The sequence below is a fragment of the Callithrix jacchus genome, chromosome 7 (assembly GCF_049354715.1).
Source record: "Callithrix jacchus isolate 240 chromosome 7, calJac240_pri, whole genome shotgun sequence".
Taxonomy (NCBI): Eukaryota; Metazoa; Chordata; class Mammalia; order Primates; family Cebidae; genus Callithrix; species Callithrix jacchus.
In genome coordinates this window covers 92197867-92210244 of record NC_133508.1, presented here as the reverse complement: position 1 = coordinate 92210244, position 12378 = coordinate 92197867, and the positions used below count along the sequence as shown (strand labels likewise).

General features: G+C 43.1%; 1 protein-coding gene across 8 annotated transcripts in view; it reads left to right on the top strand.

Moving 5' to 3' along the window:
* USP24 (ubiquitin specific peptidase 24) overlaps nucleotides 1–10894 on the top strand; it is a 154449-nt gene extending 143555 nt beyond the window's left edge. For 5 of the 8 annotated variants that reach the window (XM_078331960.1, XM_054236291.2, XM_078331958.1 and 2 more), the window contains 8 exons: nucleotides 34–99; nucleotides 2153–2219; nucleotides 3660–3738; nucleotides 4682–4757; nucleotides 5136–5222; nucleotides 5613–5723; nucleotides 7651–7718; nucleotides 8142–10894. In XM_078331960.1, the coding sequence (XP_078188086.1) occupies nucleotides 34–99; nucleotides 2153–2219; nucleotides 3660–3738; nucleotides 4682–4757; nucleotides 5136–5222; nucleotides 5613–5723; nucleotides 7651–7718; nucleotides 8142–8160 (573 nt within the window). In that variant the 3' untranslated portion in view covers nucleotides 8161–10894. The remainder of the gene's footprint in view (nucleotides 1–33; nucleotides 100–2152; nucleotides 2220–3659; nucleotides 3739–4681; nucleotides 4758–5135; nucleotides 5223–5612; nucleotides 5724–7650; nucleotides 7719–8141) is intronic. The other 3 variants (XR_013520109.1, XM_035251616.3, XM_078331959.1) reach the window with 1 other exon arrangement.
* The last annotated feature ends 1484 nt before the right edge of the window (nucleotides 10895–12378 follow it).

Genomic DNA, 12378 nt, shown 5'->3' with positions numbered 1-12378 from the left:
CTGAAATTTTTATGCTTTTAAAAAATATTTCAGAACCAACTAGAAACGGCTCCACCCCATGAGTTAAAGAATACGTTCCAACTACTTCATGAAATATTGGTAAGTCATAACTGTTCTGATTCACTTTTATTTAGGAATGTATTAATCAACACGTGTTTATAAATAAAAAATTATGTCTTTTTATTGTTTTTCCATTCATTTGGTCTGCATTTATTGAGTCTTCTTCACGTCAGTCACGTGTTTAATGCATTTGGTTTAGAGGTGAGCAGTGGTAAAACTACCTCCTCAGAGCTCACAGTTGAGTGAGGGAGTGAGGTAAGTGCACAGGCAGCTGTAGTGCAGAGTGAAGGGGAGTGCTAGGTGATGGTTAACCCTTGCCAGGGCCTCCCAGTGGAGAAGGCATTGTGTTAGCGCAAAGGTTATTAGGGTTAAACCTTACAGTCATCCTCAGAGGTGAATTTCTGGCTTTACAGTTTATCATCAAATCTCAGACACTATTGATTGTATATATGTACTACTGAAAATATTTTTAAGGGCTATGAAACTGAAATGTAACCATTTGTAGGATGCTTTCCAGTTTCAGAAGTATGAAGAGCAGGGGAAAAAAATCCTCTGGCAGTTACATTGAAGGATGGACTAAAGAAGGATACAAGATTGGGAATTGGAAGACCATTCAGGAGTCTGGGAATATTCTAAGTGTGAAATAACAAGGCCTGTGGTGGGGCAAGGGACAGACAGGTCAAGAGGTATTATGGAAAGAGAATCAGTGGGATTTGGTGACTGGTTATGAGTTACGTGAGCCTGATCCAGAGGTTCCATAGAGAGTGAGCGCCTGAGTTTCCTTTGGATTCCTTATACTTCATAGAGGGCTTGGCACAGACTGGGCATTTAATAAAGAGTTTTGAGTAAGAAAAGACATCATGGGTGCCATTTATTAAAAGCTTACTTTTCAAGTTCTTTACCTCCTCTTGGTTCTAATGCTTTTACAAACTTTGGTAGATTATTGCTCCTTAGGGGTAGGACTGTGTATTGTTTGTTTTTTGTTTTGTTTTGTTTTGTTTTTGAGACAGAGTTTCGCTCTTGTTACCCAGGCTGGAGTGCAATGGCGCGATCTCGGCTCACTGCAACCTCCACCTCCTGGGTTCAGGCAATTCTCCTGTCTCAGCCTCCTGAGTAGCTGGGATTACAGGCACGCGCCACCATGCCCAGCTAATTTTTCGTATTTTTAGTAGAGACGGGGTTTCACCATGTTGACCAGGATGGTCTTGATCTCTTGACCTCGTGATCCACCCGCCTCAGCCTCCCAAAGTGCTGGGATTACAGGCTTGAGCCACCGAGGACTGTGTATTCTTAATCCATCAACAACAAACAAATATCTATCAAACCTTTTGTTGATAGATGAACAATGTATATATTGGTAGTTTATATACCATGCACAGTTCAGAACTGAGAACTAGAAATACAGCTCTGATAGCAGAACTTCACATTTTTGTAAGCAAGTTAAAGCCTAAACCTTTTATCCTTAGGATCGTAGAGTATATGTCCTCATAACCCACAGAGAACTGTAGATCTAGTTGATAGCAACACATATGTAGGAAATGAATGGATCTTTAAGTATTACTTAATAGTTTTTGATCATAGTTTTAAGATATATTTGAGATATATGGCAGTGATGTAATATTTGTTTGTATTGGGTTTATTTTTGTTTTCTTTCCTTTTTTTTTTTTTTTGAGACAGAGTCTCCCTCTGTTGCCCAGGCTGGAGTGCAGTGGCACCCAGGCTAGAGCCACAGTCATAGCTCACTGTAGCCTTAAACTCCTGGGCACAAGTTATCCTTCTGCCTCAGCCTCCCAAATAGCTGGGACTATAGGCACATGTCACTGTGCCCAACTTTTTTTTTTTTGTAGAGATGGGGTCTCACTTGTTGCCCAGGCTAGTTCAGAACTCTTGACCTCAAGTGATCCTCCTGCCTTGGCCTTGCAAAATGCCGAGATCACAGTTATGAGCCACTGTGCCTGTCCTGTATTGGTTTTGTTGTTGTTGTAGATAAACACTAAACTAATCTCTTGAATAGAATTATTTTAAAAAGCACCCATGGCTATGATACAGGCTCCTTCTTTCGTTTACTAACTTTTGTTTCTTCCTTTCACAGGTTATTGAAGATCCCATACAAGTAGAGCGAGTCAAATTTGTGTTTGAGACAGAAAATGGATTACTAGGCAAGTATGCCTTATGCACAAATGTCTACAGTAAATATGTGGATAATCTATTGTTCTGGCCAGTTCTGCCGCCTGCATGGATCTACAGTGACTCATACAGTACAAATCTGGTCAGGGCCACTGGGCTCCCTCATTCTGATCAGAAGAATTAACACCCAGGGATCTTCTCACCCTACACATTCTCCTTTTTTTAGTCACTAAGGTGTAGCTAGGGGTTCTTTTACCAGATCAGGTAGGATTCAGAAGTGCTGTGAACTTTATTCAACAAGCTAACACCCACTCCCTGATGTACTCTGTAGCCACTGGGGAAAGAAAAACTGAAACCTGAGACTCAGGATGTTGTCAGGCTCATGGAATGTGAATGTCTTTTTACCTATGGTGCGAGCTTAATCATATTTTCACTGTCTACTCTCAAGTTTTTTTGGCAGGGCTTTCTTTTTCAGAAGGCTCAGTTGACTTTCCTGAGCTATTTATTAGAAAAGGTTTAGTTAAGAATAATTTAGGCAACTCCCACCATTTATCTGTATTTCCACTTAATCTGAGTCTATTTTAGATTTTGCTATGTATTAAGAGACTTAGGGCCTCCTTTTGTTGTAGAAAGGAGATTTAAGCTAAAACGTTTTGTAGCTTCACCTTTTCAGGCCACCCTTTGGAATGGTGTACTCTAGTCAGAGCTGTACACAGGCTCTCTGGAACTTAAAAGCTATAAACTCCTCAAGAGCAGGACCAAGTATTATTTTTTTTAATTTTGAGCCAGGATCTTACTTTGTTATCCAGGCTAGAATGCAGTGACATGATCTCAGATCACTGCAAGCTCTGCCTCCTGAGCTCAAGTGATCCTCTCACCTCATCCTCCCAAGTTGGTGGGATTATGGGCATATGCCACTAGCCCAGCTAAGTTTTGTATTTTTTTAATAGGGTTTTGCCATGTTGCTCAGGCTGATCTTGAACTCGTGACTTCAAGTGATCCACCCGCCTTGGCCTCCCAAAGTGCAGGGATTACAGGCATGAGCCACCATGCCTGGCATATTTATGGTTAAATCCCTAAAACACAGACCAGGTGATAATTGCTGCACTGACCCTAGTATCATAAAATTTCATTTATCAAACTAAAAGTGTTATAACTACTGTCAGTAATATGGTAAATGGAAAAGTCTCTAGGTGAATAATCAGGCAGTAAAAAGTTTTGTTCCTGTTCAGTTCTCCTAAAAGTCAAACTTGTGGCACCATGTATGTTTTTCCTTAACATACTTAAAGTAGTGTTTCTACCCATTAGAGTTTGGAGATTCGGTTAAGTCAGCACTGCCATGCTTTTAGTTAAGTTGTTCCTTATCAGTTTATTAAAATCGTTTGTCAGTTCTTAGAACAAGAGAGCTTGTTACTTGGAGCCACTTTCAGCTGAGTGCTTTATTGTTACAGTGTCCTCTTCTCTTCCTCCAGCTTTGATGCACCACAGTAATCATGTGGACAGCAGTCGCTGCTACCAGTGTGTTAAATTTCTCGTCACTCTTGCTCAAAAGTAAGTGTCAACTTTAAATGCAGGGAGGAAATGGTGTTTTAATTACAAGTCAAGTATGACCAGAAGAAAAACATGTGCCCGGTTTTGATACTTGGAGAATCTGACTCAGTCAGGGCATGCTGCTTGGAAGGTACGGAAACCTATTAGAATGATCTCAAAAAAATATGAGGGGAAGTATTAAAAGAGTAGCAGATCTTAAAGAATCCCAGAAAAGCTCACCCACCAGACCCTATGTCAGAAGGAAGCCTTAAGAGCAAGAGTTCATGAGCTTCAACTCAAGGTCTCTCAGTAATGTAACCCAGCTACCAGCTCTTCAGGCTGTAGGTCCCTAACCTCAAAGTAGCCTCTCACACCTGTAGCTCCTGAGTGTTTGTGAACCCAGGCACTGTGCCAAGAACCTTGCCTGTATTATCTTAGTTAGTTCATCTTTATAACAACCCTATGCAGTTAGTACAGGTATGAGTCATGTATCATGGGTGGTTTAAGTGGCATGCCTAGGATCATAGAGTGAAAACTTGAACACAGGCTGATTGCAAAATGAAGGTTCTTTTTTCTTAATTGTGATGAAATGTATGTAACATAAAATTTACGATTTTAACCATTTTTAAGGGTATGGTTCAGTGAGTTTAAGTGCATTCACATTGTTGTGCAACTGTCACCATCATCTAGCTCCAGAACTCTTTTCATCTTTTGAAACTGAAATTCAGTACATATCGAAGAATAACTCCCTATTCCTCCCTTCCCCCAGCCACTGGGGAAGCAATTCTAATTTCTGTCTCCATGAATTTGACTACTCTCGGAACCCCATTTAAGTAGAATCATAAATATAAAGACAACTGAATTTTAATGAAATTAGCATTTACATTTCAAAATAGAGAAGTACTAGGAACAAGTATATTTGCAAAGAAAGAATTTAGCTAACAAAAATTTCCTCGGTCACCAGGTGTCCTGCAGCTAAGGAGTACTTCAAGGAGAATTCCCACCACTGGAGCTGGGCTGTGCAGTGGCTACAGAAGAAGGTAATTGAACATCGAATCTTTCTAGCTGCAACACGGGAATCAATAACAGCACATCTTGTCAGGAAAAGTCTCTGAAACTGAGTATGGAGACTAACCTTAAAGTGTTTTCAGATTTCAAACGTTTATTTGGTACCGTTTATATCTTGTATGCATTAACTTTGTCTTAATACATGTGTCTTAACTTCATAGGGGAAAAGGTAGGGATGATGACGTAAGAAGCAATATTTGACTGAGGTCTTGAATCACCTTATGTGATGGAAGGTCTGAGTAGACTTGTACCCTATTTTGGATGCTTTTAAGACTCAATATCTAATGGTAGAAGCTGTGAACTCACAGGGGCTTGTCACCTCTGATGGCATTCTTGACCTTTCATCGCAGATGTCAGAACATTATTGGACACCACAGAGTAATGTCTCTAATGAAACATCAACTGGAAAAACCTTTCAGCGAACCATTTCAGCTCAGGTGAGAGTTGTCCCTTGTATTCGTGTGATCTAAATCCCTTATGGAGGATTCTCATTGTGTTTCTCAGAAACTGCAACCTCTGAGAAGAGAGGTATGAGTTGAAAATGAGAATAAGCAGAAGAAACAGTTGAATTTCTATGAAAAGACAATAGATTGGTGTACACTGATGCAAATATGTGCAGATTATTTGCCTAGAAGGAAAGTCATACAGGTTGGGCAGTCTGGTCACAAAAGTGAACAGAGGTTGAGGGGTTCTAGTGGCTGTGATGAAGGCTCACTCTCAGGCCTCTGGTACCACAGAAGGCCAAATGAAAGTTGGTCTTCCCTGGTGGTTGCTGCTGCCACTGAATGGCCCTTAACTTTGTCGTCTTGTGTTTGAATCTTCTGCAGGACACATTAGCGTATGCCACAGCTTTGTTGAATGAAAAAGAGCAATCAGGAAGCAGTAATGGGTCAGAGAGCAGTCCTGCCAATGAGAACGGAGACAGGCATCTGCAGCAGGTATAACTGTCAGCATGTCCTTGTGTGCAAAGGGCAGCCTTGCTCTTAAGCTTTCCAAAAAGAATTTCCACCGTCCAGGAAAACAAGATGCCTCCTCTGGAATGTGAGTCCAAAGAGACACCAGCTCTGCCCTCTAGTGATCTCAGCTCAGCACACACTAACCGTGTGTTTATAGGGCTGAGCAGTGCTGCAGTAGGAAGTGAATGCAAGGCCTTCATAGAGGTGTCTGTAGCTGGCCACCCTAATCAACCTGCAGGTAATCCTGATGAAGGGAGGCCACAGGTGGATTTGTTCCAGCTTGTTCACTTTCTTTTGCCAGGTTACTGAAAGTCCCTCTTTTGCTCTCACCAGCCTTCCTGGAAACATGGACGCATGAAAGAAAAGCTCCCATGCTCTTGAAATACACCTATTTGCCAGGGGAGTCCAAGAAAATTTAGATGTTTATTAAAAAAAAAAAAGTTATAATACCAATCATGATAGTAGAAAAAGAATATAAATAGGTATTGAACACTCACTGTGTGCAAACACTGAACAGTGTAATTATTAGATCTTTCCAGTAGCCTGTAACCTTCCTTAACAGCAGTCTCCTCTGTGGTCCCTTCACAGTACTTGGTACAGAATAGGCCCCATTAAATGAATGTTGCTGATGTAGTGGGTGTCTTTTTTTTAAGTGTTATCTTTCAGATCCTCATAACTATGTGGAGGAACTGTCACCCTGATTTTACAGAAAGGTAACTGGCCCAGCACAGTGATGTGACTTAGCCCAAGGTCACTCCGCACGTTACCTCATCACCTGCTTCATTTGCAGACAAAATAAAAGGGGTCACAGGAGAGCTCCTGTGGCCACTAATTCCCAAGCATCTGCTCTGTTCTCATCTCCTCTCCTGTGACAGTGGGAAGTTTGCCTCTGTCCACCCAAAGCTCATCCCCACCTGTCTTGGCAGAGCTTTGCAGTCTAGTGTGCCTGTGTGCATGCGTGTAACTCTTCAGTATCCGGAATGCTCCCTCCCTACCAGACCCTTCCCAGCAGTGTCTCAGCACACTGCTTTCTCTTCTATTCTGCCAAAGCCTCTCCCTGTTGCCCCTGCCTTCCTTCCTCTTCTTTGCAGCCAAACTTCGAATAATTCTCTAAACTTCACTTTCCCCATTTTCTCATCTCTCACTCCCTCTTCAGCCTCTTCCTCCGACTCCCTCCCTCTTCTCTCCACCTCAGCAGTTGGGGTGACAGGTGGCCTGCAGCTTTCAGGCCTGATCTTAGCTGACTCCCTGGCATCCTCTGGTGCTCTTCCTGTTTGAAACACTCTCTTCCGGGGCTTTCCTGACACTTCTCTCTCATAGTTTTCCTCCAACCCTTCTAGCTGTTCCTTCTCCATCTCCTTCCTAGTACAGCCTCTTCGAGGCCACCAGTAAAGGTTCGTGGAGTCTCCGACCTGTGTCCTCCTGCCCACACTCAGTACTCTCTCCGCACCCACCTTGGATTTCTGGACGTGAACAGCTATCTCTCTTGTTCCTGACATGCTCTACTTGGCATATCTTAAAGACCTCAGACTCGACGTGCCCAGCCCCTCCTCCCTGCCCCCTCTGAAGCTGGTCCTCGGTCAGTGTTCCTTATGTCACACACAGCACCCCCATGTCATCCCAGACAGCTCTCTTTTAAAGAGTGCTCATCCCTTTCTTCCACCTGTCTAAGCCCCTCATCTCCTGATCTCTGTAAGGATCCCCTCACCTCCACTACTACTTCTCTCTAGGTCACACGTTAAAACCTTTCAAAGGCTTTCCTTTGCTATGAGGAGAAAAGCCAGAATCCTCAACCCAGTCCTACTGGCCCCTGCACACCTCCTCACCCCATTTTCTGAATTTCATTTATCAAATGTACTCTCTTCCTTCCACCTCAGGCCCCTCCTACTCACCCCAAACTCTCACTCAGTTTAGGTCGTCACTTCCAGACTGTCCTTGCTCCTTCCCACCCCTGCTTGATGAGTCCCACAGCACACGGTGAGTATTCAGAATGATCACCACATGTGTAAGCCAAAGGCCGCACAGATGGTAACAGACGCAGCCTTCAGACCCAGGAGTGGCCCAGAGCCCATCTCTTAACAGGTGCAGGGCAAGGAGTCACCAATGCCTCTCCCGGCTTTATCACTGCTCTGTCTTCTCACATGGGTGTGGAGTAGCGTTGTGACTTTAGACAAGTCACTGGGTTGTTTCACTGACTAAATGAGAGCATAGAAGTGTGTATGTTTTACATAATCATGAGTTGTCAAATATTAGATGTAATAGTTACCATGTTTTCTTACCCTCTGATAAACACTGCAGTAAATTGCCAAAGACATGTTTAAGTTTTAGAACACAATTCAGCTGCCTTAGAAAACCTTTTCTCTAACCATCTGAACTTTCTCTTCCTCTTCTTTGCTGCAGGGTTCAGAATCGCCCATGATGATAGGCGAGTTGAGAAGTGACCTTGAGGACGTTGATCCCTAGAGGCACATGTCCAGTCTGAGAAGAGTCAAGTCACGATACTGGATGCTCAGCACCTTCTTGGAGTCAGAATTTCATCCTTGAACCCTTTGGAAGAGCCTGCAGATTGGACTGGGAAAGCTGCTGTGACTTCAGCAGATCGCATATTTCTCAAGGAAAGCGTTTTTAGGCGCTAGGAGGTTTGGGAGCTGTTTGGCAGTGGGAGGATTCCGGCATGCGGATCAGCTGTCCTGGGAGCACGGTCTATATGTGGATTCACATTTCTGTGGAGATTTTCAGAAATAAAGCCAGTGGCAGACTTTTTTGTTACACGAACATAGAAGAGTGAGCATAAAGCTGTTGCTTTCTCTACAATGCTACAAAAGAAATTCCTTTGGTTTTTATATTTTAAGAAAAAAAGCAAGCTGCTTTTAGATATGTGGGGGCAAATTTTTAATCTTGCAGTAACATTAAACAGGAATATCCAATTTAAAAGGATGTAAACGTGATAAAATTCCTTTTCATTGTAAAATAGTAGTTAAAGAAGTCAATTTACACAGACCTTTGTATTTAATATGTCTCCCTATTTGTATAGAATTTCAGATGGGTCTAGATGAGAACCCTATGCATAAGCTTGAATCTTGATGAAAGGTTGCTAGGATCAGGATGAAAAACTGGGAAATATTAAGCTCTTGAAGGTATTTTTCTGATACAATTGAGATTGAAAAGAGCAATTTTTTAAATGCTGTGTTCTCCAGAAGTACAGGGTGGATTCTCTGACATCAATCACTTAAGTTATGAGTTGCTCCCCAAACAGATTTTTAAAACAGCAAAATAAAAGCACTTTAAGATATAATTTCACTGAGTTTGACATCACAAAATTCTCTTTTTAATGCCTGGAGACATATTGAATAAACTGTAGTCTTAAATCACGTGATCTGCAATCCTTTGTTTTTGCTTAAACAGAATTACTGAAACCCTTGGTATTGGTTGTATATGAAGTTAACCGTTTGAGTTGGTACATACTGCTTGTGAGTTTCATAGTAATTTTAATGCAGAGAAGGAATTTGAGAATTGTTTCTCCTCACCATGACTAATTAACACTGAAAAGACAGTCAAGGTTTAAGATTTATTTTCCCAGAAATAAATATAAAGCAATTGAATAACCATCTATTTAGTTGTGTTTCCAAAGTATAGCACCATTCATTCATTTATACCAGCTCCCTTTTTGGTGGGGGAGAAAAATTACACCCACATATTTCATAAATATTCTGTACATTTTGTATTTTGAATTGCTCACATTTTCAGCCCTGTTTTGCCTTTTAGTTACAGGTTCTGCCTTATTTTCATCTCACCGTACACAGAACTAGGGAGCTTTAGGAAGTGCCAGGTTTCCACTGTCAGTGAGATTTGCCAAGTCACAGAGGCTCAGTCAGCCCCCAAGTGCCCATCTGGCTGCTATAGCATTGTGTGGGCACGTGACCAGGCAGATGGCGTCTCATTGCTGTGCTCTCGCCATGGCCCAGTCACTTCATCGTCTGACAGTGAGGGTTTCTGTGCCTTCAGACTTCAGTTTGTTATTCTGTGACTTGCTGGAGGCTCGTGATGGCCTTTGTCAAACACGCTAAGAAGATGGAAGGGCCAGCACTTAAGAGCAGAACTGTACCCTTAGAGAAACAGACAGAGGCGAGTGGCAAACTTCAGACAGTTCCAATGTTCTTGCAGTTTGAAATGTGATGTTCCAGCATTGGTTTTGAGTACGTGAATGCTTCATGTCCTACTGTTTCCCCTGCCCTCTCCTCACCTTCTCTCCACCCCCATCCTCACCAAGAGATTGTGTGGGACATGACCTTGAAATGCTGGCGATGATCCGTGCTGGGATGTCATCGCTGGCCACTGCACTCTCAGGAGCCCAAAATCAGGAGTGAAATCGCCACTTCTAGTCCCCTTATTTCCTATGGAAACAACGCCTTCCACACCCCAGCACCTGCTGTCCTCACTGTAAAGCTTCATCAGGATCGCCCACAGTGTATATTGTATGCTTCGGTTCATGTTGCTCACATCGTTGCTGCAGTGACCATCGTTTTCACTTTGCTGGTAACCACTTGATTTCTGACAGCTACAGTCAGTGAACCTGCTGATGACTTTTTTAAATGTAGTACAACAGTGACAATTATGACAGGCTTACCTTGGAAGAGTTGTCATTTTTACTGCCAATTTTTTGGATGAAGATGTTTTTATAAACCTTTCAAAATGGTCTGCAAACAGAGCAGGAATTGCACAATTAACTCAACGCTGTGTGTTCTCAAGAAGCTCCCTTAGTGAGGCCGATCTTAGGATGGCCGATTCTGCCCGTTGAAGGCATCCTGGGAAAGAAAACAAGTGTCCCAGCGGGCATCTCACCACGACTTCTGCAGTCCTCACACGGTCACTGACAACTACAATCAGTTTTAGGAACTAGAGCGCTGTATCATCAAACTTACCCTGTCCTGCCCCACCTTCCCTGCTAACATTGAGGTGTGTGCAGTTTACCTTTTGAGCTTGGAACAAGCAGACTGGAATTTTCCTCTGCTACCTCTTGTGTATAAAATCTTGTTTATAAAATTTCAAAAGGAAGTAGATACACTAGGGAAGAACCTCAATTCAGAATTTGGTTCATGTGTGGCAAAGTTCTTAGCTTCTAAGAGTATAAAATAAATTTTTCAAAAACGTAAGAGTTGGAGTCTCACGATTTTTCATATAGCAGAATACAGCCATAGTGGGCGGGGGAACAGCTTGGGCCTGTGCCTGGGGCTAAATGGTATTATGATTCCTCTTTATACTGATAAAGGAGACTGTGGGTTCTCTCAGCCTTTTGCTGTTTTTTCCATCTGGAGAGGCTGACTGTTTAGGATTCATCTGCAAAGCTTAGAGGAGGATGCTGAACTTAGGTTGATGGTCTACATTCATCTCCACCAAAGCTTTCCACTCTCCCAAGTGGTCCCCAGCATAAGTTTGTGTCACTGGTCACGCTGGGCTTCTTGCTATTGCACAGGTCTCTGTCTCAGTCCTAGTGTCCAGCGTTGCTCACATAGGTTCCCTTCCCTATTTGCTAGTCCAGATCTTCCTCTTCCTGCAAGTCATGCCTCTTCCTCCCCCATTCCTGGTGACCATCTGCCAACCCTCTGCAAGAACCAAGTTGTTACAACATCACGGGGCTGTTGGTGTGGATATCTAACCAGCTAACACTTGATCCTGGGGAGGGGAAGGAGAGTGAGAGTCCAGGGCTGCACAACAGGAATAGGTTCCAATGGGCAGAGATACACAGTTAGGGTGTTCGAGCCATTGTCATCTGTCAACTCTTGAATGCTTTCCATATATGATACCGAATTGTCCGAAAATGTAATCTGGGAGGATTTTTGCCTGAGATTCCTGATGACGTGGGCTGTGTAGAGATAGAACTTGCTTTAGATAGCTGTGCTCACTAGCCTTAGAGTGGAGGGCTGGGAGGTCCCACATTGAATGGGATCATTATGCACTCTGTAACCCAGGCTACAGTGCAGTGATGCAATTATGGCTGATTGCACTCTCAACCTCCCAGCTCAAGCAAGCTTCCCACAGCCTCCTGAGTAGCTGGGACCACAGGCATGTGTTACCACACCCAGTTAATTTTTTATAGAGCTGGGGTCTCACTATGTTGCCCAGAGTCTTGAACTCCTAAACCCAAGCAATCCTCCTGCCTCAGCCTCCCAAAGTACCAGGATTTACAGGTGTGAGCCACTGCACTCGGCCTGAGACGGTTCTGAATTGTAAATCATGAAAAATGGCCATGGACATAACACTGGCTCATTACAGAAGCATCTGGCACTAACTTACTCCATAAATACTCTGGGTTAGGCTTTGTGCCAGGTACTGGGGAGAAAAGAATGAAAACGGCATTGGGAGATCAGGACAACAGAGCATGTAGCGTGGTGTAGGGCACCCATCAGCAAGGAGGAGGCACTTCGACTGCCAGGGTGTCAGGGGAGCTGCAAGAAGACATTCATTTCACTCCCAGGACAGGCATAAGAATAAACTCACATCACCAGTACTTGTCAAATACTTGTACTCAAGATACACGTACTCTTCAAATACTTGGCTTACTCAACTTATTAACAAACTTCCCCCAGGTCCTAGTATAAGCAAGGCATCACCCTAGGCAGTCAAGTCTAAGCAAGAA